General features: G+C 59.7%; 1 protein-coding gene across 11 annotated transcripts in view; it reads right to left on the reverse strand.

Annotated features, from left to right (window-relative positions):
• Nucleotides 1-27,898, reverse strand: part of GSE1 (Gse1 coiled-coil protein) — a 360,389-nt gene that overhangs the window by 48,552 nt on the left and 283,939 nt on the right. For all 11 annotated transcript variants that reach the window (XM_037878124.2, XM_043526225.1, XM_043526224.1 and 8 more), the window contains one exon: nucleotides 6,797-7,015. In XM_037878124.2, coding sequence (XP_037734052.2) covers nucleotides 6,797-7,015 — 219 coding nt within the window. The remainder of the gene's footprint in view (nucleotides 1-6,796; nucleotides 7,016-27,898) is intronic.

Raw genomic sequence — 27,898 nt, forward strand, 5'->3', positions numbered from 1 at the left:
CCGCGCTGGGCCCTGCATGTTGGGACATTAGCACTGTACCAGCCCAGCGCTGCATGGCCAAATGACCTAGCAAGATGCAGGCCAGGCTCACGCGCGTTGGGAATATCCAAGAAAAGCTGTCCCGGGTGGCATCCTATAGTGAACCCCAAACATGTGATGTAAGGAACACATGCCCACGAACGGTCCTTCCTGCACCCTCGTCTCTAGGGCTCCTGCCCAAAGAGTGAATTCCAAGCCCTGGTGTGGCTACGCCTGCCTAGACACACACAGCGGGATGACGCACAGCCAGCCTCAATGAAACCCCGGGCACAGCAAGTGCCTGCAAAAGTAATGACCTCGCTGGAATGACAGAGTGACTGCCCGGGATGGCTCGCCCGCGTTCAGCTCCCGGAGCTCTGCCTCGGGGGATCCGGAACAGGATTCCGCTGGGCACCTCAGGATGCCCCCTCCCGGAATCACACGTCCTGGCCTGGGGCTCTAGCCTGCGTGACACAAACTGGGCACGCTGGCGGGCAGGTGTGAAAGGAAAGGAAGCCGCACCACATGCCCCATTGCAGCCCCAGCAGAGAGGCCAGCATGGAGGCTGAGCCCTCCAGGGGAATGCTGCAGATCCCTGCTGGCAAGGCAGGGAGTGGGGGCACCCACACTGCAGGCAGCTAAAGGTCTTTGCTTCCCCAGACTGTGGTTCCAAACCTGGCACTGAGTTACATGAATGAAAGTCCGGAGCATGGGGCTGGGAAGCCCTGCCACTCCCTGCTACCCCGCAACACCTCCACTCTTCCTCTAATTCCTACCTGCGCTTCCTCCCACTGGCGCTCACGCGTCACCTTTAGCCGGGCTCCCGTTAAATAGCCCATGAAAGAGAAATCCATTCAGATGTGCATTTCTCCAGGCCGGCACCCAGCAGTCGCCGGCTTCATTATGAGCAGGGCAGTTTGGCTGGTGAGCGAATGCACAGAGGAGCCTTAGGCAAAGTAAAACTTCACTGAAGCATGGCAGCTCAGCAGCCGAGGTGGGGGAAGGCCGGCGCCTCCCCTCCGCGTTCTCGTCCCGCGTTCTCTCGGGGGACGGCAAACGAGATGGCATGTGGATCACTCCATCTGAACGGATGGAGTTTAAACTGCTCCCTCCAGACACCACGCCGAAGAAAGACATTAGCCCGGGAAGCAGTGGGGAGAGCAGGCCGTCGTCTGGCGAAAAACACGAGGGAGGTCTCCGAGGGGGGGCGGGGGTCAGAGACGGAGAGGAGTGAGACTGGGCCGCAGACCACGGCTTCGAAGATGGTTAGAAAACCCAGGGCCAGGGGCGCAGTGCCAGGTCGGCTCTGCAGGTCAGTCAGCAGGCGACTGGGCAATACGGGCTGCCACTCCAGGCCAGGGATCAGAACCGGAGCGGCCAGGGAGAATCAAACCAGTGGCTCCGGGTTATCAGAATGAGGCGAGGAAAACAGGGGCCATGTAACCGGCCTGCAGTGACGGTGAGAGCACGTCTGTGTGCGCACCAGGCTCCTCCCACCCCTGCCCCCAGTTGCTGTGACTGCAACAGAGCCCACAAGCGGGTATGGGGTGGCTGGATCTCCCCTGACCCTGCCCACCTGCTCGCTGCCATCCCGTGCCCAGTGCGGGCGGCTGCGAACTCAGATCTGTGCCGGCACGGACTGATCTAGCAGCCGTGGGGTCTGAGGGTCCCCCCATGCCCACCTCCTGCCAACGCTGCCCCTGCTGCAGCACTGCGCCTCCGACACCTCCCCCACAACCCTCCATTGGCTTCCATCCTGCCCCCTACTGCTACCCCCTCCGCTCTGCCCCCTCCCTGTGGCTGCCTCAGCTCCTTGGAGAGACTCTCACCTTCTGCCCCAGCACCTCCCCCTTCCCCGGCTCGGCCTGGCCGCTCCGGCCCTCCAGCCTCCCTGGGCAGCCGGCTCCAGCAGCATCAGGGGACCGACCATCCCCCTTCACGGGCGCCGGCAAGGCTGCTCCAATGGGTTACGGCACATTTCCCAGGCCACAGCCCCCCCGAGGGATGGGAGACGGCACAGACCCACGAGCTGGCTGAAGTCCCACCACCCAGGCAGAGCTCTGTCCGCAGGCCCGGGACTGGGCACCGCAGAGAAGAGAGGGCAGCTGGGGGGCGGCACAGGGAGGGGACAGTCTAAGGCCTGGCAGGGGGCCCGCTAAGGGCTCTCGCTAAAGGGCTGAGAGGTCTGCCAGTGGGCACAGCAGCAGCATCAGTCAGTGTGTGGGACAGCAGGAGGTGCCCCGATTCCGCACTGCCCAGGGTACTGCGAAGTGCCACTACCTCTCTCTGCAGCGTCCTTCGCCTGCCAGCCCCAAATCTAGGCCACGGCTAAGCCCACCGATAAGCCTGGCCTCCCCAGCTCCCTGGGAAGCAGCCACCCATGGCCAGGCCACCCAGAGCACGTCACTCAGGGCGTTTGGCCTCCCGTGCAGGGGGTGCAGCCTGACAGGTGGCTTTCCCCTGCACCCTCACCGTCCCTGGCCTGAGTTCCAAGCCGCTCGGGGCATGGAATGCATGGGGAAGCCAGCCCTAGATTTGTGCCTGGGGGCCATGGACAGGCACCCCAGACGGGCCTGGGGTTTGGTGCCACCTGGACCTGGGACACACAAGACATCACTGAGCTTTATTCCCAGGATCCTGACCCTGTCCCATAGGGAGGGACCTGGCCCCAGCACCCCAACCCCAGCTGTGTGAACTGCTCCCTTTGGGACTTGCCCCAGGCCCTACGAACAATATAAACTCCCTACAGCTGCAAGGGGCAGCGCGTTCCCCATGTGATCCCGTACCCACCATCCGCTGATCACAGCATGAGCACGGCTCTCAGGTGCACCCGCGCCCCAGGCCTCTCTCACACAGACTGGCCATGGGTGCAGACCAAGGCAGTACTGGGCCCGTGCACCCCCCCAGCATTTGCATGTGCAGAGCGGGGACCTGTACCTACAGATGCACCTTGTGGGAGGGGGAGACAAGAAAATGCATCTGCAAATTGAGAAGCTCTTGGTAAGTTTGGCCTATGGCTCCACCCTATGGAGATCGACACTTTTTCAAAGCTGTTCCTCAGAGTCCCACAACCCTGAGCATCTGCGCCTGAGTTTTGTGCGTGTTGCCCCCAGCTACTCCCTGAGCTGAGAATTAGCCAGAGGGATACAAGGAGCAGGGTCGGGGTCGGGAGTTAGCAGTGGGCAAGTCTGATCTGTGCACGCAGCATCTGGGCTATGGAGGCCCGGCCCAAAGAGACAGAGGAAGAGATGCAGCCCCTTGGGGAGTGGACCCCGGGTTGATTCTGTGCAGGGGACTGACGGATGCTTCGTGCTAATTCTACCCATCACCCGCAAGAGAAAAACACCCACTGAGGATTTAAGAAGGAGGGTGAGATGGAAACGGCTCTGCTCCTGCCGCAGATCCACTCCTCACTAGCCAGAGCGGGAGGAGAAGGCCCTCGTGGCTAGCTCCCTGTCCTGCCCTCGCGGCTGCCTTCTGGGCACAGGGCACTGGCGGATCAGTGCTGATCCCAGGCCAGGCACTTGGCAGACAGGGATGTGGTCCCAGAGCCGATGGGCCCGCACTCTAGCCAGGCCCCGGGCAAACGCAGCAGAGGGAGCAGGCCGTATGGCAGTTTGGGGAGAGTAGGAGCCACTCCTTGGGGAGAAGGGCAGGGGAGGAGGAGTGCTTCTCGGAGGAGGGCTGGAGGGGACAGCAGAGGCATGGGGAAGTACCCTACAATCCACTCACACCCCAGGGAGGTCGCCAATCTCATTCTCCACAGTGTTGTTCCCTGGAGTCTGGGGACAGTTGCAGTGAATGTTACAAGGGTGTCTCCTGGGTCCCCACCTCTGGATCCGCGCTGCTGCTTACTGGGAACCCCAGACAGGCCAGGCCCAACACCCTGGATCCAAACACTTGCTGGCCAATCTGACCTGCTCTGAAACCCGCAGCTGGGCACCCTCAGGAATGGGCTGCACCGATGGCTGGACCCCAGCAGGGAAGCCAGAAGCAGCTTCTGACCCAAATCTAAGGCCCGTCGGTGCTGTACGGAATTTGTGGGAGGAAGGCACATCCCTGGGCACCTGCACCTTGCACGGGAAGAGCTAACAGCAGGGGCCAGCTCTGTACCAGCCAGCCAGGGGATGGCTGCCCAGCGGGGGTGCAGGGTGAGCCCCAGCCCTTGCCCAGAGCTCAGTGACACAGGTCGTGCTGCCCCCCAGCACTCCCCCTCCGAACCCCGCGCGTCACAGCGAGGGAACAGCTCCGAGGGCCATGGGAGCCTGTCCTACCAACCCCAGGCAGCGAGCGCTGGCTTAGCACCACCACCGTGAGGCTCAGCACTGCCCCCTGATGGCGCCTGGGCAGCTCCTTCAGCGACAATTCAATGAGGTCAGGGAAAAAAACACCCGCTGCCAGCTCCCCCGCCCTGCCGAGCGAGAGGCGCCTGCCAGACAGTTGATGTGACAGGTTTAGGGCTGGCCGGATTTATGGAGCGCTTCGGCTGCGGGAGAAACAGGCTGGCACGGAGACAAGCAAACAGGCCCCAGCATCAGCTGCCCCGGGCTGGGCTGGCGCGAGAGGCAGGCACCAGGGCCAGGAAGGGACGGAGGCAGAGGGACAGGGCGGCGGCTGGGGCTTGGCCGACATGGCAAGGTTGGTCCGGCGTTGCTGTCGGGGAAGAGTGCGGAAAAGCTGCCACCCCCAGCCCGACAGAGCTGTGCAGGCAGCGCCCCCGGGCAGAGCGGGGAGCCTGGCACAAAAACCCATTTGCCGGTCTAGCTTATTCCGCTCAGGCAGGTGGGTTAAGCTCTGGCCAGTATAAGCTGCATTTCCAGGGGGGCAAAGCTCTTCCAGCCAAGCCTCCAGGGTCGGCAAGGCAAGGCGGCCTCAGAGGGGGCGGGCAGCGGGGCCGGGGACAGCAGGAGGGGAGGGCTCTGGTTTACGCTGGCTGCTCTATACAGCAGATGCTGCTTTCAGAGATGAGCTTCCCGCGGAACAGAGTCATCTGTGTGTGGCGAGCGAGCAGTAACGGCAGCCATAGCTCTCCCTGCACCTTGACCTCACACCTGGGATCGGAGCGCAACCAGCCAGAGCCCAAGGGCACAGACCCCCAGGGCATAGAGCTGGGCTCTGCAGCTGTCCCGGCCTCCCGCTGGATCTGGGTTAATATTGGGAAGGGGCTTTAAGTGCCCGGGGGGGAGGGGAAGGGGGCAGGTAACAGGGTGTCAGAGCGGGCCTTGGATTGGCTTTGAATAATGGGGATGCATCAAGAGGCTAGGGTGATGGGCAGTAACTCCTTTCTCTACAACTGTATTGCTGGCCTTGCAGGATCTGTGGATCCCTTTGCACCGGCCTCCTGTGCCCAGAGCATCGTGCCCTTGCCCTGCCGTAGTCCTGAGGGAGCACAGGGCTCCCTGTCCCAAAGACACAGACAGACGCTGCACTCAGATGCAGGGCCTGATCCTGAGCACCCGCAGCCCTGGCTCCTGCAGCCTGCTGGGCTCCCGCTCCCAGGCAGTCACCCCACTGGTCTGCACAGGCGCTGCCAAGCAGACCATCCAGACCTGGCTTTGAAACCACGGCCCTGAGCCCCTGAGAGATCACAGCAGAGATCACAGCAGCTGGGCTCTTAGCCCCGGCAAGTAACATTCTGCCCACCCAGCATCCCCCTTCAGCTTCAGTGAGACAAACGCTTCTTCCCTCCTTGTCCCAAACTACTGCACAGAGCATTGCTGCCTGCTGTTAAACAGCTGCCGCAACCCGGCCCCGAGGCGGCTGCATCTCAGCACTGGGTAGGTGATCCCTGGACAAACAGTTGCCAACCCCCACCCCTGTAGCAGCTGCATCTCAGCACTGGCTGGGCAACCCCCGTATAGAAAACTGCTGTATTTCATCCTAGAGGTGACTGCATGGGGGTGAGGGAATCCTTGTGCAACATCAGCTGTGTTCCGCCCCAGAGGTGGCTGCATTTCAGTACCGGGTAAGTGACCCTTACATACAGAGCTGTTACATTCCACCCCAGAGAAGGCTCCATTTCAGCACAGGGTGACATGATCCCTGTATATCCCTTAACCGAGCCTCACTGGGGGGCACAGGGAGTCTTGATTCAGGTTTGTAAAGCGCTTTGCGATCCGGGGTTGAAAGGTGCTCGAGAAGAGCAGAGTAACGCCATCACAGCACCCCATGTCTGACGTCCTCCCAAAGCGGGTGCTGTGCATGGACCTGGAGAGGGAAATCCTGGCCTGACCCCCATCGTCAATCACTCGGCTTTGTCCTGAAGCCTGGGGTTCCTTGGAGTGAGCTGCTGCGAGTACCTGGGGTCAGCTCTGGCCCCAGGAGAGTATCGCAGGTTTGCTCTGAGCGGGGCTGGGCGAGGGGTCTGTCTCAGGCACCACCCCCAGGCCACAAGTGCCAACTTTTGTTGCTGCTGGTGGGTGCTCGCACCCCCCCACCCCTGGCCCCGCCCTGACTCCGCCCCCTCCCTGCCCCTATTGGACCCCTCCCCAAATCCCCCCCCCAGCCCTGCCTCTTCCCCAAGTGCGCCATGTTCCTCCTCCTCCTCCCCCCTCCCAGCTGTTTCGCGGCGCAAGCGCTGGGAGGGACGGGGGAGAAGCAGGACGCGGTGGCGTGCGCAGGGGAGGAGGCGGGGGTGAGCTGGGGCAGGGGAACTGCCGGTGGGTGCAGAGCACCCACCAATTTTTCCCTGTGGGTGCTCCAGCCCCGGAGCACCCACGGAGTCGGACCTATGCCCCAGGTGTCATTTCAAGGGCCCCTCTCCCGGCTCCTCTCTTACCTCTGGGTTCCTCTGCCTGCTTGGCCAGTTTGCGCAGGGCAGCAGCGAAGCTGGAGGAAGGCGCTGACTGGACTGACAAGGAGCTGTTGGCCGCCGGGCTGCCATTGGGCACAAGGGAGCCATTGAGAGGAGAAGGGGTCAGGGGGCTGACGGTGGCCGTGGTCCGGGTCGCGGTGGAGAGCATTCCTAGTGAAGGTGACTTTGGCTCATGGCTCATGCCTGAAACAACGAAAAGAACAATCCAGATCACCGGGAGAGCAGGCGCTCGAGTCACGCGAGAGTCGCTACCGCACGCAGGGACAGAGGCCGGGGGCAGACGACAGCAGTCGGCAGCCTGGCACGGCAGCCGAGCATGACACCGGCCCCCGGGCAGCCACCCACCCCTGGCACCCACGCAGGGCTTGCCAGCCGCAGATCTCAAAGCGCTCTGCAAAGGCAACACCCCCATTTACTGAGGAGGAGACAAGGGACAGGGAAGGGGACACGACTGCCCTAAAGTTGCCCACAAAATTGAAGCCAAGTCTCCCAGCTCCCTGGTCACCAGTCACGGCTGCCCAATGCCCAGCAAGGCCAGCCCTGGGCGGTAATGGGGGAACGGGTGTCTCTCTTAAGGGAGCTGCCCAGGCCCATGCCCGGCGGTTGCCCAGCAGGGCTGGGAGCCTCCTCTCTCTCCTGGCCTCGGCTGCAGATGCCCCCGCTTGCGCCCCCAAACTTGGATCAGCCGAAGGGGGCAACCAAGTACAACCACCATAGCTCACCATCCATCCAGGCCACCTGCCTCCCCGGTCTCTCTGGGTGCTACACGGCGCTCCCACTCCGGCATCTGAGCATCTCCCACTTGAGTTACCCTCCCAACGCCCCCCTCCAGAGGGGCACACTGCCCCCATCTGACAGAGACGACGGGCCCGAGGCCCAGAGCTCGTGAGGTTTCTAACTTCCCTGGGAACCTAGGGAAAGCGACTCAGCCAAGGAACCTGTGGTGGGGCCAGGAATTGAACCCAGACCCCACCCCAATCCCCCTTGAGTGCTCCACCCACTGGACCACCCTTTCCACCCACACAGAACTGCATCAAAGACTCCATACGTCAACAGCATCCCAGCTCCAAAAGGAGCCCGCCTGCCACTTCAATACCGATACAAGCCCAGCTGACCCAGTGCGTTACGAGCGCCCAACCCTTTCCTTACGCTGCAGATCCCCAAGAGGAGACTGCCTTATGAACGAGCCCATCTGGGGGATGTCGCGGGCAGCCTTGCGAGGGGAAGGGGGAAGAGGCAGAAACTGATGCCAGCCAGGTGCCGAAGAAAGCAACAGGAGAGGCAGCGGCGGGCGGACGACAGAGGCCAGATCCCAGACACGGACATCTGGGAAGAAGGCCTGATCTGTTAGAACAGGAGCTGTTGGACTTTCAGTCCTTTTCCCGAAATCCAGCGGGAGGGAAGGGAATCAGAGACAACAAAAATAGTGAATCTAAGCTCTGATTTCGCCATCCCACCGGGACTCATGAGATCGGACACTGAGCAAGCAACTGGGCTTCCCCCTTCGGCTCCGCGAGAAAGGGGGGAGGAGGACAGAAATAGACTGAGGATTTCAGCTGAAGGCGAGAAAGTCTTTGAAACCCTCCCACCCGACGAGCTCAACCGCCCCTGGCCTGTGGAGTTGCACGGCGCCGGGTGCACAAAGCATGGCCCCTTCTCCCATCCCCGCCTCCAAAACACAGCCCCCATGAAAGAGGCAGGCCCAGAACAATGAATCAAACGCCCGGCCCCCAGGTCAGCCGGGCCCCTTCCCTGCAAAGGAGAGAGTAGAGAATCAAAGAGCTTACAGAGCGCAGGCTGGCAGGTGACTCCCGGCTTCCGTCAGCTGGGGGTTGCGGGGCATGGGGGCTTTGGGTTTAATTTCTGCAGCCCGCGAAGGATTATAAAAGAGAGCGGCGCTCAGGGAAACCCCATTCTTCCCAGCGAGCGCTTGGAGCTTATCGAACAAAGCAGCAGCTCACAGACACTGTTCCCCACAGAAAACAGGCTGACACTCTCGGGCGAACAGCTGCCGCGAAGTCACATGGCCCCAGCTGATCTGTAATATCCAGGGCTGCTTTTAGATAACAGTGGTGTTTTGTCAGCGCGGCGCCCAGCAGCAGGCCCTATTGAGCGCGTCTGAAGCAGCACTGATCCAGGCGTTTGACCCCTCCGTGTCCTCCGCTCTGTTGCTAAAGGCAGAAGAGGGAGAGACAGGGAGAAAGCAGCCAGGAGCAGGCTGAGCCGCTGCGCTCACCCCTGGGTCTGCGAGGGCTGAGCAAAAATTAGCACGAGCTGTACCGCCGATTGCTCAGCCAGACGCAGGGGCTGGGGGCCCTCAGCCGGGGCCTCGCAGCTGCCGCTCGGGAGCAGCACACGGGGAGAGGTCGCTCCAGGGGGCTGGCTGGCTGTCCCCCTGCACTGACGCCCTGCGAGCTGGGAGTCCACCGCCTGCCACCATCATCCTGCTCCAGGCTTCTCGCTCGGCTCAGAATGAATGGACTCAAATACAGCGTAGGAAAGAGGGAGGGCCATGGCTGCCAGGCAGTTCTGCCAATGCCCCTCAGTCCCGACCTGCAGCCCCTGCTAGTCCAGCCCTGGGCTCCCCCAGTACCCACAGAGCTCTGCCAAAGCCCCTCAATCCCAACCCACAGCCCCTGTACCATCCCAGGTCTGGGCAGAAATTGCCGATCAGGCTTCACATGGTCTAAGAATTGTTTTGTGGCAGAACAAATATCCCCTCACACTCATTGCCCCCGCACCCCAAGCCAGGTGGGAATCCAGGGTTATGGGGATGAGGGGCCTGTGACCATTGCAGAGAGGACAGGAACACTGACAGCCAGGGGCATTTTTCTGAAGTCCCGCCCCACTGGGCCCTTCCCAGCCCTGCACCAGCAACACCAAACCGCCCCTTTCACTGAGCACTCCCCCACACCGGGCCCCCCTGCACCTCGGCACCAGCATTGCCAGGAACGGGCGCTCCGGTCACACCAACCAGCAACTCATCAGCACCTGCACTGCTTCTCCTTCCTGTATCCCCGTCACCTGCACCAATGCGGGGCTGGGCCCTCATCCCCAGCCCACGGCCGCCCTCGCCTGCCCAAGGCACCATCTCCAGCCACGTGGCACAACCCTCCCCTGCTGCAGAGCAGCCACCGGCCACCCCAGGTCCCAGAGACGGGGCGGAGCCACGCAACCCCTGCAGCCGGGACATGCCACCATCACCCACCCTCCCTTCCTGCCAGGAGAACATTCCTAGCCCGTGGGGCCGCCCCTGCGCTGCAGTGTCACTGCGGACACTGGGGCCCACGTGGCCCGTGCTGACCTTCCTCCGGCCCACTTGCCGCTGCACGAGTCTCAGGGAGCGACGCTCTGATTTGCTTTGTGACCCAGCGCCTCCCCCCGCACCACAGCGTCTTGCCTTAGCACCTGGGGCAGGGCTTGGCTCACCTGCCAGCAACAGGGCACCAGGACGATCTGCAAGGGGAGGACAGCCGGGGTAACTGGGTGAGCTCAGAGCCAGGCAGGCTCTTGCCAGCTTGTGCCAGGCCCCGTTTGCCGAGGAAAGGGCAGGGCCGGGGCATAGATTCTGCTGCCTGGCACCCAAGGAATGATCCATCAGAGCCGCCCACGAATGCTCTTCACTGCAGTCAGACCTGCTCTGCCGGCTGCTCTCGCGGGCTGTAGCTCCAGCCAGAGCTCTGGGTTCAAACAGGGCTGTGGGGTGTTACCGCGGCACCTGACAGAACTGGTTTGTTGCAGGACTCCCTGGGGGAAGTTCTCTGGCCCTTCTGGGGCTGGGCAGGGATCAGACTAGACAGTCAGAAAGACACCCCTGACGGGAGGTTGGCCAGGGGCTCCAAGTGCCAGAACAGCTACTACCACCTTCCTACACTCAGAACAGGCCAGAGAGCACCGGAAAGCCCACCTCAGCGCAGTGTGTGTCGCCTCACAACAATCTCCTCTGGGCTCTCTGCCCCACGCCGCTGTCCCTGCATCGGGGGCACCCCCAGGGAAGCTGCGTGTCTGCCTGTCTTGGGCATGGAGATGGCCAAGCAGGAAAGAGCTCCCCCCAAATCACCTCAATCCACAGCTCCCCCATCATCCCCCCTGCCCTGGCAACTTCCATGGGACTTCTCCAACCTGGGAATCTTCCACACCGAGCGGGGACCCCTTGCCCGGCTCCCATCTGCTGTGGCCACTGCAGCCAGGACCTTCCCTCTCCAGGGCTGCCCAGAGGAGCCCTCCCCACTGGAGGCCCAGCCAGAGCTCTGCCGCAGAGGGGCTGGGCGCGAAGGGGGCCAGGTGGCAGTGAGGGCGCAAAGGGTGGGTGGCTGCGCTTTGTCCCAGCTGCCTGGCGCTGCCTCACTCCTTGGCCCAGCTCCGGGGTTGAGCTGTCTCCATCTGGGGAAGGCCCCATCTAATCAAGCCTCTCGGGCGCCAGGCTCTGGGGGATACAGCCCAACCGACGGGACCAGGGAGCCCAGAGAATCCGGCAGCTCCAGACCCAGGGTGGGAATGGGAGCTGGGCCCAGCCTCTTAGCACGTTCCCCACGCAGTCTCGGCAAGGCCTGGCTCAGCACCTTTCCCCACTCGTCGCAATCCCCAGATGGCACCTCAGGCTCCCCCGCGGGTGGGCTGTCTGAGCTGGAAGGGCCTGTCTCCACTACCGCCTGCCTGAAGCCTGGTTTCATTTTGCAGCTGGGCCTGGGCTATCACCTGAGGTGCTAGCAGGCTCCGTAAAGGCGACCTTCCGTAAAGGAAACCCTGGAGCTTGTGCCATTCTGCCCTTCTCTGCGCCAGACAGCAGGCTAGTTCTTCACCCAGGCTTCTCTCCTCAGAAATCTCCGGCACGGCAAACCGGGCTGCCCTTGGCGAGCAGCCCGCACGTCTCCGAGCACGTGGGCTGAGGGGACAGGGAGCGATCTTTAGCCAAGACTTCCTTTCTCCAGCGTGCTCACTGGAGTAAGATGTGTGTCTCGGGCCAAGCACTCAGGCGCAGTGCTAAACCGATGGCCGCCCAGGTCACCACAGACTCTCCCCAGCTGGACAGGAAGCGAATTTCTAATGTAAAAACCACACAAACACCCTTTCCTGCCTCCTTTCCTCCCCACCCCCCTGTCCTCTGCAGCTCCTCACTGCCCCATGTGACGGAGCCCTACTGCAGTGAGAAAACAACTGCACCGCGAGCAGGTCTTCCGGCACCGTGCCCTGCACAGGGGGCCTACGTGTGCATCGAACAGGGATGCTTGAGAAGGCAAGAACTAGCGCAAGAATAGCTGCTGCACGGCTGCGGGCAGACGGGGAAGAGGCAGGGAGAAAGCCAAGCACTTGAGCAGCCCGATTCCTGGGGAAGATGGAAGGGGAGGGCGGCGGTTCTGGAGTGTCACTCAGCATTTATTAATCTTTGGCCCCGGCGGCCTCGAGAGACACCCAGCGAGCCCGAGCTCTCTGCCTCTCCCCTCGCCTCTGCCCTCATTATACAGGCATTTATTAACTTCTGCGCTCTCAGCCATTGACTGGAGTCTTGTCTACATGATCAGCTCATGTAAATTCATTATCCTAACAGCTGGGAATAAAACCCTGCCTGAGCGGGAAGGGAGCTGTCGGATGAGGGCTGTGGGGGCAGCGTGTGCCAGGCAAGGGGTCTCCTGCCTTTTATTGCACCTGCTTGAGCCAGAGGGAGTGGGCGGAGGAGGAGGCAGAGGGGCTGCAGCCCTGAAATGTTTGTTCTAAACCACCATGCAGCATGTCAAGCAGCAGCTCTTTGGCGCTCTAGGCCCACGAACCCTCCCAGTGCCGTCCCTTCCCTAAAGCCATCGCCCATCACCACAGCCTATGGGGGGCTTCACACAGAGCCAGGCTGCAGCGCTGGCAGACAGTCACCAAAGCCCAAAGCATTTAGACTCCTAACATCCATCGCGAGCGGCGGGGGCGCCCGCTGGCCTGCATGGCACATGTTTGGTGGGTCCCATGCCACGGCAGACACCCCTGAGCGCATCTCAGCAGAGAAGCCTGGGCCAGCCTGGAGCCAAGCCCCCACTCTCGGGAGCAGACAGCCGCTGGCCGGGCTGTCCCTGTCGCGTTTCTAATGAAGCTGCCCGTCTCCAGGGCTGGCAACTTGCCCCAGCGCCCCTCCCCGGCGAGGCCACGCTCACACACAAGCTGATGGGGAAGGCACCGATCAAGACTCCCTGGCCATGGTGCTAACTCAACCCAGTCTCCGTGCCTTCTCAGGCCCAATGGGGCGAATGCCACGGACTCACCTCGGCAGGGTGCTTTGAGATCCGTGAGCATTACAGCTCCTGCTGCCACACCCCTCCTTCCTGCAAGGCACCCCAGCGATAAGGAGCCCGGATGGATTAATCAGTAACTCCCTCATTCACACACCCCCGGAGCCTTGCTGCACACCAGGAGCTGGACCAGCTGTCCCAGGGCACCAGCCGATAGAAAGCAAGCCTCTTCTCCTCCAGTAAGTATGGCATCTGTATCCCGCCACACCCCCCTGCCCAATAAATGGTTCAAGAAGCATTACTAATCAGCACTCTGCCTGCCTCCTGCCGATTCCATAATTACTCCTTCCTTTCATCCCAGGCTCTGCGCAGACACCAGACCTCGGGCCTGCTGCCTCGCTGCTCTGTAATTACAAGCTAATAGCTTCAATGAATTTTCTGCTGGGGCCCAGTTCAAGCACCAATCCCGCCCCTTCCCCCTTGACGACCCCCCTTGGGGTAATTACACCCTGGAATGCCTGGCGCAGCAGGCCTCCGCATTTCCTCACAGGAGCTCACTGGCGGCCTGAATTACCTAATCACCCCGCTCGGTAATTCTTCATTACCGGAGAAGGAAATGTTTGTGAACAAATAAAGGACGCCCCAGAGCTGGGTGCACTGGGCCTTCCCCGCCCCTGCAAGCTGAGCCTCCCTGTGCCCACCCTTCCCACCCTCATACCCCTCTCCCGGGGAAGAGGCACACAGAGCGGGCATCATCCCCCTCCAGCAGGGGGCAGCAGGACAGACACACACAGAGCAGGGCTCATCCCCTCCAGCAGGGGGCAGAAGGATGGACAGACAGACACAGAGCAGGGCTTACCCCTGCAGCGCTGCAGGACAGACAGACAGACAGAGAGCAGGGCTCACCCCTCCAGCTGGAGGCTGCAGGACACACATACAGCATGTGATGATCAGCTGGTCTCCGCAGCCGCATAATAAATTCCTTGTTGCCTTTGGCTTGTTCCAAGCTCACTGGCAAAGCAGCAAATTCTCCAAAGAGCTGGGCAGGAAGGGATTCCCCCTGGAGGGGGAGGGAAGAAGGGCAGTAGAGCAGAGGGGGTTTAACGCCTCAGCTTTCGTCCCACAGAGGGCTTGGGGCTTGGAGGGGAGGAATGTGAGAATCTGGGGGCTGGAAGAGACCGATTTTCACAGGTGAATGTCTCGAAGGCCTTGCCCCAGCAACCTGAGCCAGGTTACACCAGGGCCAACTGCCACGACTGAGTGCAGTGCTGATGCAGCTCCCCAGGGCGCGGTGACCTCTTGCACACACGGCCCTAGGGAATCCCCTCTGAACTGGGACCTTACCCTCCACCCCTGCAATAAGGAGAATCCCCACGCACCAGTAACACGGTGAAGCACAGGAGATGCCAAAGCCACCCCTGGAAGCCAAGCGGCTCCGAAGAGGAAGACAAGCGCTGCCCGTTCATGCAAGCTGCTCTTTGTATGTCAAGGCACTCGGCGACTCACTCCTCAGCAGGACAGACCCTGGCACGCAGTGCACACCACATCTGTGTGGAGGGGCTGGGAGCGTGTGCGCCTAGGGCTGGGCTCTTGTCTGCGTGTCCACGCGGGTGCCTGTGTACACGTGTGTGCACGTACGCACACGGGGGTCTGTTGCTGTCTATATGGGTCTGAGTTCACATGGATCAGTGTGGTCTTGGGTGTGCACACAGGGCACATCGGCACAGCACTTGTGATGCGTAACACTGTGGGTTTTGCACACGTCCTGGCTGGCACATGCCAGTGGGTGGGGCTCACATGGTCTCATGACATCTATCCCCACGTTCAGCTGGACCCTCAGGCTTCTCTGAGCCCCTCCCCTCAACCGGAGCCCTGGAGTGTCATTCTGTGTGGGGTTGGACCTAGGTCCATTTACTAATAATTTCTATGAAGATCCCAGTGCTGGGGATGGAAATGCTTCAGATCCCAGTTCGGCAGCCCTAGCGCTAGCCAGCAACGTGGGCAGCACACATCCCTGCCTAACGGCTTGCGGGAGATCCCAGGATCCGCCAGCCACTCGCCAACTTGCTTGGAGAGTGGCTGTACCCCCTAACTACACAGCACAGCCGTGGCTTGCCAACACCGGGCAGGGGAAGGGCGCTGTCCGGAGGGGTTTTCTCTGCAAAGGATGCCCTGATCCTTTCAGGAGATGCCATGCAGAGGCCCTGCACTCCCCCAAGGCACGCAACACATCCACAGAGGGGCTCTGGTCTGCAGAGAAACAGGAGGGGCTGTGGCAAAGCATTTTCTGCAAGGGGTCCTTGCCTCTGCCATTCATCTCCCCTGGCCCCCGCCGTGGTCTAACAGAGCCCCGATCTGTTGCCTTCCCCAGTCCTCTCTATCACCCCAGGCTTTCCTGGAGGCACACACATCTCCGAACCCCCTAGAAAGGGCAGGAGACCCACTGTGCAGCCAGCATTTTGCTTCTCGGCCCTTCCCACCCAAAGACCTGGCGCCCCACATTCTGGTGCAAGAAGAGAGCCACAACGCCAGCTCGACGGAGGTGCCTGCCCCGTTAAGACAGAGCGGCCAGCGCACAGCATCAATACAGGACAGACAGGTCAGGAGATCAATCCCTTTCATTGCCACCCACCCCGCCCGCAGGGGAAAGTCGGGGCTCCCTTTACAGGAACTAGGGATGACAAGGTGGGAGGATGGCTGGAGCCTGTCAAAAGGTCTCCCTCCTTCCCCACCAAGGCCAATCTCCCTCGGAATCACGAGTCATTTAGGCAGGAAAAGTTTCTCTCTGGGGTTTCCCCACCTTAATTAAGGATAGTTCTGCCCCCCCCCACCCCAGCCCCCCCAGCCAGCCCCAAGGCACAGCCTGAGCCACAAGCTGCTAAAAGCAGCATCAAATATTCAAGAGAGAATTTGGTGTTAAGAACTCAGGGCGGAGCAGGGGTGGAGAGAAAGTTCCCATCTGACCCCAGGGGAGGGGAGAATTCCGCTCTGCTTAGCTCTCCCCTTCCCCCCTCCATTAACTCATCCGCAGAGATCAGCAGACAGACAAGGCACAAGACCAGCACATCTGAGCCCTCCCAGAAGATCTTAGCCAAGGGATGGAGCGGGAGGGAATCCCACCTCTGAGCCTTGTGTGCGACCTGGGGCCGCATTGTTTCCACATCACCTGTGCTTGGGGGTGTCACCTGTTCCCTAGGGTATTTGTGCCCACGCCACTCACACCCCTGGCCCCCAGATATGAAGTGTAACTTCTGGGTGGCTGGTACTTAGCCCTCGTCTACATGTAAAAATGAGACTGACCTAGCAATGCCGCCTAGGGGTGTGAAAAAATCATGCTCTGAGCGTCGGAGTTAAGCTGACCTAACCCCCAGTGCAGACATGGCTCGGTCAACGGAAGAGTTCTTCCATCAGCCTAGCCACCACCGCTCAGGGAGGCTGATTACCTGCACTGACGGAAAACCCCCCTCCGGTGGCGTAGGAAGTGGCTACGCTCCCGTGCTCCAGAGGCACAGCTGCAGACAGAGTCTCAGTCAAAACCAGGGCTCCAGCCAGTACGTTAGTGCCCAGTTTCTAAACAGGTCTAGATCCAAATTCCCAGGCCAGAAGGGACCACTGTGATCGCCTAGTCTGATCTCCTGCATAGCGCGGGCCAGAGCGTGGCCCTGAATTAATTCCTACCTCAATCACAACAGATCTTTTAGGAGAAAACATCCAGTCTTTATTTAAAAATGTGCCAGCATGGGAGAATCTGCCACAAGCCTCTGTCAGCTGTGCCAATGGTTAGTTACCCTCATTCTTACAAATTCAAACCTTGCACCTAGTCTGAATTTGGCTAGTTTCAACTTCCAGCCACTGGATCTTGTTAGACCGTGTCTGCCCAACTGCAGAGCCCATTATCAAATATTTGTAGGTACCTACAGACTGTGATCAAGTCACTCTTTCACCGTCTCTTTGTTACGCCAAACAGGTTGAGTCTATCACTAGAAGGCAGGTTTTCTAATCCTTTAATCATTCTCATGGCTCTTCTCTGAACCCTCGCCAATTTACCTGCATCTTCCCTGAACTGTGACCGCCAGAGCTGGATCCAGGATTCCAGCAGCGGCTGGACCAGTGCCAAACAGAGGTAATACCCTCTCCCCACTTCTAGCTGAGATTCCCGTTTACACATCCAAGGATTGGAACTGCGAGGCTACCTGATACAATCAGAGTTTTCAGCAGCTTAACTGGAAATGTGTTGTTACCAAGCTCTGAACCAGTTCTGCTACTTGGTCCCCAGCATTGCAGACAGAGTCTAAAGATCTCAAGGTCGGAGGTGTTAATACCAATGCTCTGGCCTGACTCCAACTCAGGCAATGACGTCTGGCCTACCTAAATTCCTTCCCGGCAGTTTCAACCAGTGGCCATATCCTTCTGCTCTCAGTGCCCTGGACTGCTGCGTAACGTTGCCGTGCACTACACTACAACTGCTGTTCCCCACACCAGAGGTGGCTGCATTCCAGCGGTGTGGCAACATACATCTACACTACGTTACTTGTACCAGCTCTTGATCCTGCGTTAGTCAGCTGCAAAACTCCGTGTGCACAGGTTTGGGGCTACTCATCAGACCAGACTTATCCTGAGTCCTCTAGGTGCAGAAATTGTGGATCTGGTGTTCCCTCCACAGGCAGAAGGTGATACGCTCTGAGGCGCTCCCGGGATCTCAGGGCGCAGACAATTTAGAGGCAGGGAATGCTCCAGGGTCGTGTACAGGTACAAAGTGGAAGCAACAGGATGAAATGAAGGAAAGGGGAATTCAAGGTGAGTATCAGGAAAATCTTGACTGATGCCTCAGGCAGTACCAGGGAAGAGGTGGCAGGTCCAGTGCTTCAGACTTTTAAATCGACACTAAGAGCAGGGGAATCCGCTGTCGGCAAATTCTGCACCAGCTGAACGACAAGTAATTCACTAGGAATTTGAGTAATTCTCTTCCATCCCCACCTACTCATTTCCATACCATTGTTATGGAGCTGGATTTCCCTTGGCTCAGCAAGATACCCTGGGCTGGATTCTCATCTCCCACTGGCATAAATCTGGAGTAACTCTGGATTCACCGCCCTGCCAGCGAGACCAGAATCTGGCCCAGTAATTTTAAACAGGTTTTGCATCCTGATCTTCAGGATACAGCCATCAGCCTGCCTGCTGGCCTGGTACCCACCTGTGCCACGTTACTCGGCGCTAGATGGCATCAGGAGCTCTTTGGCCCAATCCACTATTTCTGTGGTAAGAGAGGTGCTAGCGAGTGAAAGGTGCTGTTTGATCCCAGGGTTTACATGCAGCGGGAGAGATCTGGATAATGGCATCTGCTGGGGATAAATGATCCTGAAATAAATAGCAGCAGGTAGCCGAAGGATCCCACACAACAGCACCAGGACTGGGCAGCAGCTCTGCTGGGAAGACCCATTAGGATCTATATACATTAACACCTAGACTTGACAGGGCATTGATCACCCATGGATCTCAAGTTTCAGAGTAGCAGCCGTGCTAGTCTGTATCCACAAAAAGAAAAGGAGGACTTGTGGCAATTTAGAGACTAACAAATTTATTTCAGCATAAGCTTTCGTGAGCTACAGGTCACTTCATTGGATGCATGCAGTGGAAAATACAGGGGGGAGATTTATATACACAGAGAACATGAAACAATGGGTGTGACCATACACACTGTAAGGAGAGTGATCAGGTAAGGTGAGCTATTACCAGAAGGAGAGTACTTCTTTTCTTTTCATGGATCTCAAAGCACTCTACCAGGGAGGTCAGCATGATTTGACAGGTGGGGAATGGAGTTGCAAAGAGGTGAAGGCCCCGATTCCCAGAGGTATATAGACTCCGAACTCAGTGGGAAATCAATGGGAGCGAAGTACCTACAGACCTTTGAGGATCTGTGAAGCACAGCAAGTCAGACCCCATGAGAACAGACCCCATGCCTCCCAAACGCCAGTTCCGTGCCCTGCCCCCGGGACCACACTCCCTGTCAGGTGCTTTCCGGCCATACGTGTAGGCTGTGCCCTGCCCTTTACCTCCTGTAGAGGGGGAGCTCTTCCTATGGGAACAGGCAGGATCTGTACCCTACCCACAGGGCCTGCGGTTAGTGCGGGCTGCGGGGCTTACCCCATGCCTGGTCAGGCCCTCACACTCTGTAAATCTCCCTCTCACGGTAAGCCCAGTGCGTTTGAGATTACAGCATGCACCAGGGCACCTCCGCTCAGCGAGGCGATGGAGACACGGATTGGCCTGCACGTACAATGGGACCGATCCTCAGGGAGAACGGGTCCATCAATGGCTATTAGCCAAGACGTCAGGGACGCAAGCCCATGCCCTGGGTGTCTCTACGCCTCAGGGTCTGGACGACGGGATTGATCACTGGATAAATTTTGCCTTGTTCTGGTCATTCCCTCTGAAACATCTGGCATTGGGCAGTCAGAAGACAGGATACTGGGCTAGATGGACTATTAGTCTGACCCAGTATGGCCGTTCTTAGGGTCTTAACTCTGGGCCTAAACCCAGCCAGCCAACCCCTTCATCCCTGGGGAGTGGCTGATCCCCGTCTGTTAGCCTGGCAGCTGCCGGGGCCCTGCTCACACCAAGGGACCTGCTCTGTCTCACTGGCACATGCTGTGTTCGGCCCCTGCCCCATGTGGCCCGGCTGAGGCAGCCCTGGGTTGGCCTCACAGGAGTTGCATTTGCACGGGGGAACACACGCCCCCCCAGCCCTGGATTCAGCCAGCTCTGTTCGTAGCAGTCTGGGCAGGGACGAGCAGGTGCTTCCATCTGTACAAACAGCCCCCCTCCCGCCCCGCCACAGCCTCCGGTTGTAATCCTAGAGCTGCCTCCTCCTCGCCCACAGAGCGCCCTCAGAGCCAGCCCCGGCGAGGAGCCTCTCGAGACACAAGCCACCTGCAGCGGAAAGCCCGCTCACTGCTGCTGCACGTGCTGAGCCCCGGGCTGCGTAACCCTCACCTGCAGGGTCGGAGGGCGGCTGTGGGGAGCAGCTCGGTCAAGGTTCAGCCCGACTCCTAGGGCGTCCAAGAGCAGAGGGTTTCATTCGCCGGCCGCTGACGCCATCGGATTCACTCAGAGCGGCTGCACCGGCCTTAGCGCCGTTACACCACGGCCGTCTTGTCCGTGTGCTCAGGGCAGGGCCTGGGAGCCAGGACTCCTGGGGCCCGACACCGATGCTCTCCATTACCTCAGCCTGAAATAGCCCACAGGGCCAGGGTTCAGTTTCAGGCTCCGTGAGGCCGGGGGCTGGGTACTTCCTCTGCGGGGGCGCTCCCGCTGGGTCGAGTTACAGCACGGGGATGAGGGAGCGCGGCCCCCCACGCGTGGGTCAGTGGAGATCCTGGCTCTTTAGAAAGGGCCTAGACACTGGACGGGCGTGCCCAGCGCAGCTGCTTGGTGCCTGTCAGGGGACAGTCACAAGCGGCCATTGGAACGGGCTCGCCCAGTGGCTTAGGGGAAAGGTCCTTTTAAGAGAAAGCAGCAGCAGAAAAGCCCTGGCAGGGTTTCAAATGCCAAGCTTGGGTTTGCAACCTCCAGCCGTCAACATGATCCTCCCCCAGACTTCCACCGAACTCATAAACAGCCGAGAGCAAACACAGGAGTGCGGCAGCATTCTTCAAAGGGGGAAACTCTCCCATAACCATCCCAGCCCTTAACCTGAATGCTTCTGACCAAGCAGGATGGCGACATGTCCACCCAACCCTGGAGAGGGAGGCACAGGGAGAGGGACTGATGATTGGTGGGATTGAAAGCTTTAATTTTTAATATGCCGATCACTGCTGTATCTGGGCGTGTGACATACATTAGCAATGCCACCCGGGCCAATCCATCTGGGGGGTAACTGCACCAGTTCTGTGGGGGAAGGTTGTACCAGGCAGGAATCTGGCCTTTCACGTCCATCTGTTTTTACTCCCAGTACCTCACTCGCCACACAGATACCCTACAATGTAGGGAGGAGACGGTCTGTCACCTTAGGCTCTAGGGCAGCAGATGCAAAATCCACTTAGGCTGTCTACAGCAGGCAATCCAAACAGCCACACTGCTTGTAAACCCCTTTCCCCTCCCCCTCCACACACACCACAAAACAAACACCACAAGACTCAGCACAATCCAAACAGCCTCTTTGTTCAGTGTCTGGCTCGATTTCTCCAAACTTCCAGAGAGCAGGATCCCTCGGCACCCAACCGTTCGGTTCCCTGTGACAATTACACTTGGCTTGGAGTACCTGACCCCCACCGCTCCCCAAAAATGAGCACCTCTGAGTTCGTCAGCAGCCAACTTCACAGTTGTTCGTTAGCGCTATAATGGGCTGAACCGAACCAGCCCAGATCCAAACCTTCCTGGAATGTTGGGAACATTTCAGACCCAGATCTGGAGCCAAACCTCTATGGGCCACACCTGCCTCCAGGCAATCCTAAATCATGGAGCATGAAAGACAATAGGACAGATCCAAGGCCATGGCTCAGGAATTACAGAGCTTTCCAACGCTGTCACTAATGGAAGTGTAGATCTCTCTCTCTCTCTCACTCACACACACACGCACCCTCTCCCAGGCTCCTTCTTCCATCAGGTTTTGGATCCCTGCGAGATGTCCCCCGGGAACTAATCACCCCCACCAAAGGCAGGCCTAGAGAAAACAATCCTTCGTGAGTTTTGCGCATTCAAGCTATCCTGGCACTCGCTAGGGTTTGCAGGGTAAGAAGCCCGTGGTACCCAAGGAAGGGATACATTGGAGATAGCCGAACGGAGAGAGAAGCCCCCCGCTCACCTTTCATGGCAGGGCAGCGTCCCAGAGCGGGCCCGTTCTCCTGCCGTGGCCCCACCTATCTGCTCTGCAGCTCTTGGGAGATGTCCCGCATGGGGAGGTGGAGCTTCCTGTTTGGGGACACCTGTTGCTGCAGGACACACCCAGGCCAAATGGTTTCACTTCTCCCGCCCACTCCAGCTGGTGCCTGGGGCGCATTTTTCCCTGTGGGCTGGCCTGTGCTGCCGAACAGGGCAGGTTGGTTCTGATCCCAGCTACGCCCCTGGAAGTCGGAGCAATGCCTCTGCCTCCTATGGCTTTGTCCTGCTGGAGGTGAGGCGGGACCAGCGCTGGAAAAAGGGGTGAGGGATTAAAATCACAGAAATGTCGGGCTGGAAGGGACCTCGAGAAGTCACCAAGTCCAGCCCCCTGCACTGAGGCAGGACCAGTAAACTAGACCAATGCCCACACGTGGGGCGGGACAACAGGGAAAGACACAGGATCCTGCTTATGATGCCGACAGGACTCTGGGGGGGCAGATGCATCTTCCCCTGTAGTTCTCAAATTGGCCAGGCAAAAGCAGGCTACTGACTCCGCTTGTCGGGCTACCCTGCCTCCAGCCAATGGCTAACGGCCTCCTGCCACTAAAAGGCCCTTCCCCATCCCCGCAATGCACCTGGCTTTACCAAAACCGTGCATGGGGTGAGTGGGGACAGAGTGATTCCTTCCTGACCCCCAGTGCAATCAGCCCCTGCCCTGAAGCTTAAGGGTGGATCTCTTTTATCTGCCCCTCACTATGCCAGCTGAACCCTTACAGCTTCAGAGGTGCAAGTACTCCTCAGCCTTGAGAGCACATCTCAGTTGCTTTGATAGGCAGCCGTGAACCCAAGAGTGTTTTTGGGGGAGGGGATACAGCCTGGCTTAGTCATTGGACTCAGGTCAAGGCTCCTGGCACCTCTCTTTGCCTCTGGCCTCATGGGAGGCTTAACGAGCATTGTCTGTAAGTGTGCTGAGACCCTCTGATAAAGGGGTCACAGAGCAGCCAGCCCTTCTCAGGTGGGACCCTCGCTCCCGCTTGTTGCTGGGAAGCCGTGCAGCAGCTAAGGAAGCCAGTGCCAGATGGCCACAGGGCTCTCTCAGTCCAGCAGGCAACCAGAGACAGGAGGCCCGATCTGACACCTCCCACGCCCCACCCCCAGCAGTGGGGAAGTTCGGGTCCAGCTGAGCTGCCGCCTGGTCTGGTGCCCCACCCGGCTTCCGGGCCCTGGAGCTGCAGAGCAGCAGGTGGGTCAGCGAGGGCGAGGCGAAGGTGGTCCCCACCGCCCCCTTCGGGAAGCAGTGGAGGATTTGGCAGCGACTCCGCTCCCTGCTGCCCTGGCACAGTCCTACGCGCCTGGCTCCTGGCACCAGAGCGCAAACAGGATTGTCAAAGATAGCGTGGAGGCCGGGAGAGTGATGAAAGCCCAGTCCCTGTGCTAGGGATGAATACTGATGGGGGAGCCCCTGGAGGGGGCGGGGGATGATTTATTCCTCCCTCTGTCTCCCCTTGCCAGCTCTGCAGCATCCCATCCATGGGATCCCCACCTTGCCTGGGACAGGTGCCTGGTTCAGTGCCCATAGATCGCTGCCCACGGGGCATCACTGAGGCAGGCACCACGCTCCCTGCCTCCAGCTCTGACGTGGGGCTGGGAGCTGGGCACTTGCCATCCTCCCTCCATCTGTTGCTGATGATGCCGATGGATTTTTTGGCACGGGCAGCCTTCCCCGACAGCGAGAGCAGAACCAGCCTGTCTGCCTGGTATGGCTAGAGACAAATACCATACCGACAGCAGCCGCGGGGCAGGAGGGAGTGGGATCGGGGCTGGCACCGCAGGGCGATTGCAGGAGGCTGGGGTGGTGACGCGGGGAGGAGGGTGTTCGGGAGAGTCTGGCGTTGCAAGAGGCTGGCACGGATGGAGAGGCACAAGATGGAGATCTTTGTCGGTTCACCCCAGAAATGCAGCTCAGAGCCCCGGTGCAGAAAGATCACACGCCGCTCCTGCCCGCCCCAACCGGGAGAAGCAAAACACTCCATGGGCAAAGGAGAGGGGCCAAACTGAAGGGCTCTGGCTGGCCAAAATCTGGGGTAAGCTAGTGCGGGCCTGATCCTGAGAGGCGCTGAGCACCCACAACGCCCTGTGGCTGCTGCTAAGTGGACCAGGGACATCCCCACGTGCCATCGCTGGTGGGGGGACACGTGTGGCTGGCAGCAGGGCAGGGCTGGGGAGACCAGCAGAGGACGGGGAGACAGGCACTGCACCTAGCAAAACTCTGCATGACCGTGCCCCAGCGGGCGGCGTCAGGCCCCCCTCAGAGCTCAGCACAGGACAACTGCATGTCATGGGCTGGATACAGCCGCGGGGGCCGAGTCACACCAGGGCTTAGTTAGTCCCATTACCTGCCAGGGAGATTTCAGCCTAAGCCCCCGAAAGCCAGGCTGGGGGCGGGGGACTGAGCTCCTCCAGCTGGAGCGCGGTGTCTCCGGATGCCAGGTGAGGCTGGGGGGCGGGGGCGCTGCTCAGGGCGCACTGGCTCCGTGCAGTAGCAGCGGGGGGTCAGAATCCAGGGGCCCAGCTCTGAATGCCCCGGCGAGGTGCAGGGGAATGAGTGGGTGGAAGGCCTGGCACGTACCCCAGCAGCCACCAGGAGGCAGCAGCCAGCCAGCCCTCTCTTTGCTCAGGGGAGAAGCTGGCAAAGGGGAGACGGCTGACGCTGGCTGGCACTCGGCTCTGTCCGAGGAGAGCCTTGTAACTCCCAAGGGAATCGGTCACCTGGGAGCAGGGCCTCTGCGTCAGGAGCTGAGACTGCCTTCTTGCAGGCCCTGCTCCACAGAACAGGCTCTCAAGCCTTGCCCGGCACCCACAGGCTGCTCTCCTGCCCGACAGGCCAGGCCCATGCCAGGCTCCCCCCTCCCACCAGTATCGGCATGACCCAACTCTCTACCACCACTGCAGCTGGATCCCGGTGCCCCCTGGCAACGAGGGACCGCAGCTGTCGAGGGAAACGCTGAGCAGTTTGGGGAGCAGGTACCCATCGTGGTACCTCACCCTGTGCTTTTCCCTTGCGCGCCCCCAGGATCCCAGTATAACCAAGCCACGAGCTGAGAGAGCCCAGTGGACAGAGCACAGGCCTGGGATCAGAGACTCCTGAATTCTAGTCCTGGCCTGCACACAGACTCTCTCCATGGTCTCGGGCAAGTCATTGCCTCGGTATCCCTATCTGTGTCATGGGCTCACAATCGGACCCTGCCTCAAGGGGACATGACAGCCCTGGAACAGCATGTCACAGACACAACCCACTATGTGAGCCCTTCTGAGTACAGAGAGATGGCTGCTGCCGGCACCGTTGTGTGAAACAGCTTTCCTCACGCCCCCTCCGCCGACTCGCCTACCTCTGTCACCCCAGGTGGGAATCAGATGGATTTCACCAGGGCTCCTCCTCCGCCGGGGAGGAAGGACTGCCCCGTATACTCCCAGCCCTCCCACCGGGCCGGGCCGCCTGTGAGCTAATGATGTCATGAATTAAAATTCTCCTGGCGGCCCCTCCATATATCACCAGAGCTGTCGGCATTAATGGCCCCATCTCTCCCTGCATACCTGACCATTAGCTACATTACGCATGCGTCTGTTTGCTTTAGGCATCATTAGGGTTTTGCTCCTTGTCGTGGTGTGGACGAGGTGCAAAGGGGGGGGGGGTGAGAAACAACAAGGGACTTTGCACATGCTGGCACCCCCATCTCACGCCTGCTGCTCGCTCTTGGGGGGGGGGGAGGGAGAGAAGGGGCCCCCCCTTCATGCTCCACTTAGCAGCTCCCATGTCTCATGAAATATGGAGCGAGGGGCTTGGGGAAGCGGATGCCTCTGAAGGCTACAGCAATTACTGGGAAGCTGCAGCAGGTGGCTCAGATTTATAGGCACTTGCAAGGAGCAGCGAGGTAAGTGTAAGGAGGGGGGGGAGACATAAATCAGGCTGGGGTGGAGGTGGGGGGGGAGACATTTGAAGGGGTGGCCTGTCCTCCCTGACAGCCTGGCCTGGGGGCTGCCTCCCCAGGTTGGCGCTGGGATCTCAGCTGACACAGGCCGATCGGCTCCGGCGCAGGAGGTGACTGCTGGGAAATGGAGCGCTCTGGGCTTAGCACCTTCATTTAACCCCCCTGCTCGGTAATGCACAGACACCTTGAAAGGCCTGTAATGAGAGTGAAGTAGCCTTCAGAGCACTTTGCCATTGAACTCAACCCGCGCCAGCCGCCTGCTTAAAAGCAGCTATTTTGAGCTCGTGGGAGCAGAAGCCGTGGAAGTAGTAATTTATTATCAAATACGATCCGGCAATATCTCCAGCTCCCAGCAAATGGAGCATAACGCCCCCCAGTACAGCGAGAGCCTGTGCACTGCGACACAGAGGGCTAGCCACACACCGACAACGACCTTATCCACACTCCCACTTGCTCCGGTTTCACTAAACCGCTGTCGCTGACCCAGTGGAGGCCATGGAGCCTCTTTCAGACGAGCGTAACTCCGTTCCACATGGATTTCACTGAAGCAGAAACCCACCTGGTTTAAACCAAAACGCACGTCCGGGCTGCCTTTGCAGCCGGTTTGCTGCCACCCCTTCGGATGGCCCGCAGACAGGGCCTGGGCTACCCTAGCAAGGTGTGCCCATTTAACAGATCGGGCCAGAGCCCCAGAGGGTCACAGATGGACAAACAGCTGCAGCAAAGCCCTGCGGGCAGGAGGTGAATGACCCGTAACTGACAGACCCAGACCCAGCGGCAGAGAGAGGGAGCCAGGGGTGGGGAGATTCCATCACCTCAACTCTGGCATTAGGTGACCTCCTGCCTTGTCCCAGAATCCCACTGAAAGGGGAACACGGTCGGCCCCCCTCAACCAAGCTCTGCTGGAAAGGAGCCTTCCCAAACCAACCCAAGGCAGGCAGGAGAACAGCTGGGATCACACACACACACCCACCCCTCACGGACACCATGCTACGGAGAAAGACAGACAGACAGGCGTGGAATATTGGCCAGGCCTGCAGCCAGGAGGCCTGGGATGGGGATAAGGCTCCTCCGTCCCCTTTGGCTTTTGTTCCTTTGCTTTGCCTTTTAATCCTGGGCTGCAGTGACACTTCCTCTGTTCTCCGGCTGGCTCCAGCACACAGCTGCACTCCTTTGCAATCAGTTAACAGCTGGTTTGCATAGATTTTCAATTCTAATTGCCTTGCATTGTCAGAGCCGGAGCATTGGTGAAGGAGGCAGCCGGAGCCTGGTGAAAGCATGTGAACACGGAGGGGGGTGGGGTGGTGCAAGAAGGGAGTGAGAGCGGCACACATGGGGGCATGTGCATGCTTCCCTATTGAGGATCCATGCTTTCTCCTCCTGTTCTTTCCCTCCAGAGCCGGGGACCCCCTGGATTTTCCAGCCGGGAATCTCAGCCCGAGGCCCCAGGAAGGAAAAGGAGGGGGGAAAAGCCTGCCTCGGTTGCTTTGCCACCGCCGCATTTGCTGACTGTACCGTGGGACCCAGCACCAAGGCGGACTGCTTGGCACAAAGGGCTGGCTGCACAGAAATGATACCAGTCTCCCTGGTGCTTGGGATCTGGGAGACTAATTGGATGGGACAGCCCAGCACCAACCCTAGAGAAGGCTGGGTTCTCCAGCAGGAGGGATATCTGCCCCCGGAGAGGGCTGGGTTCTCCGCCAGGAGGGATATCTGCCCCCTGAGAGGGCTGGGTTCTCCATCAGGAGGGATATCTGCCCCCCGAGAGGGCTGAGTTCTCCGCCAGGAGAGATATCTGCCCCCCCGAGAGGGCTGGGTTCTCCACCAGGAGGGATATCTGCCCCCTGAGAGGGCTGGGTTCTCCATCAGGAGGGATATCTGCCCCCGGAGAGGGCTGGGTTCTCCGCCAGGAGGGATATCTGCCCTGAGGTCTGGGCACAGGGAAGGGGATGGGGGCACAATCCAACTGCAGCTCAAGCCCCATTGGCCTCAGTTCTCACTACCCAGGTGGCAAGACGTGCAGTGGCTAGGAGCTGCGTCCGACT

The sequence above is a fragment of the Chelonia mydas genome, chromosome 12 (genome assembly GCF_015237465.2).
Source record: "Chelonia mydas isolate rCheMyd1 chromosome 12, rCheMyd1.pri.v2, whole genome shotgun sequence".
In the NCBI taxonomy this organism is placed as follows: Eukaryota; Metazoa; Chordata; order Testudines; family Cheloniidae; genus Chelonia; species Chelonia mydas.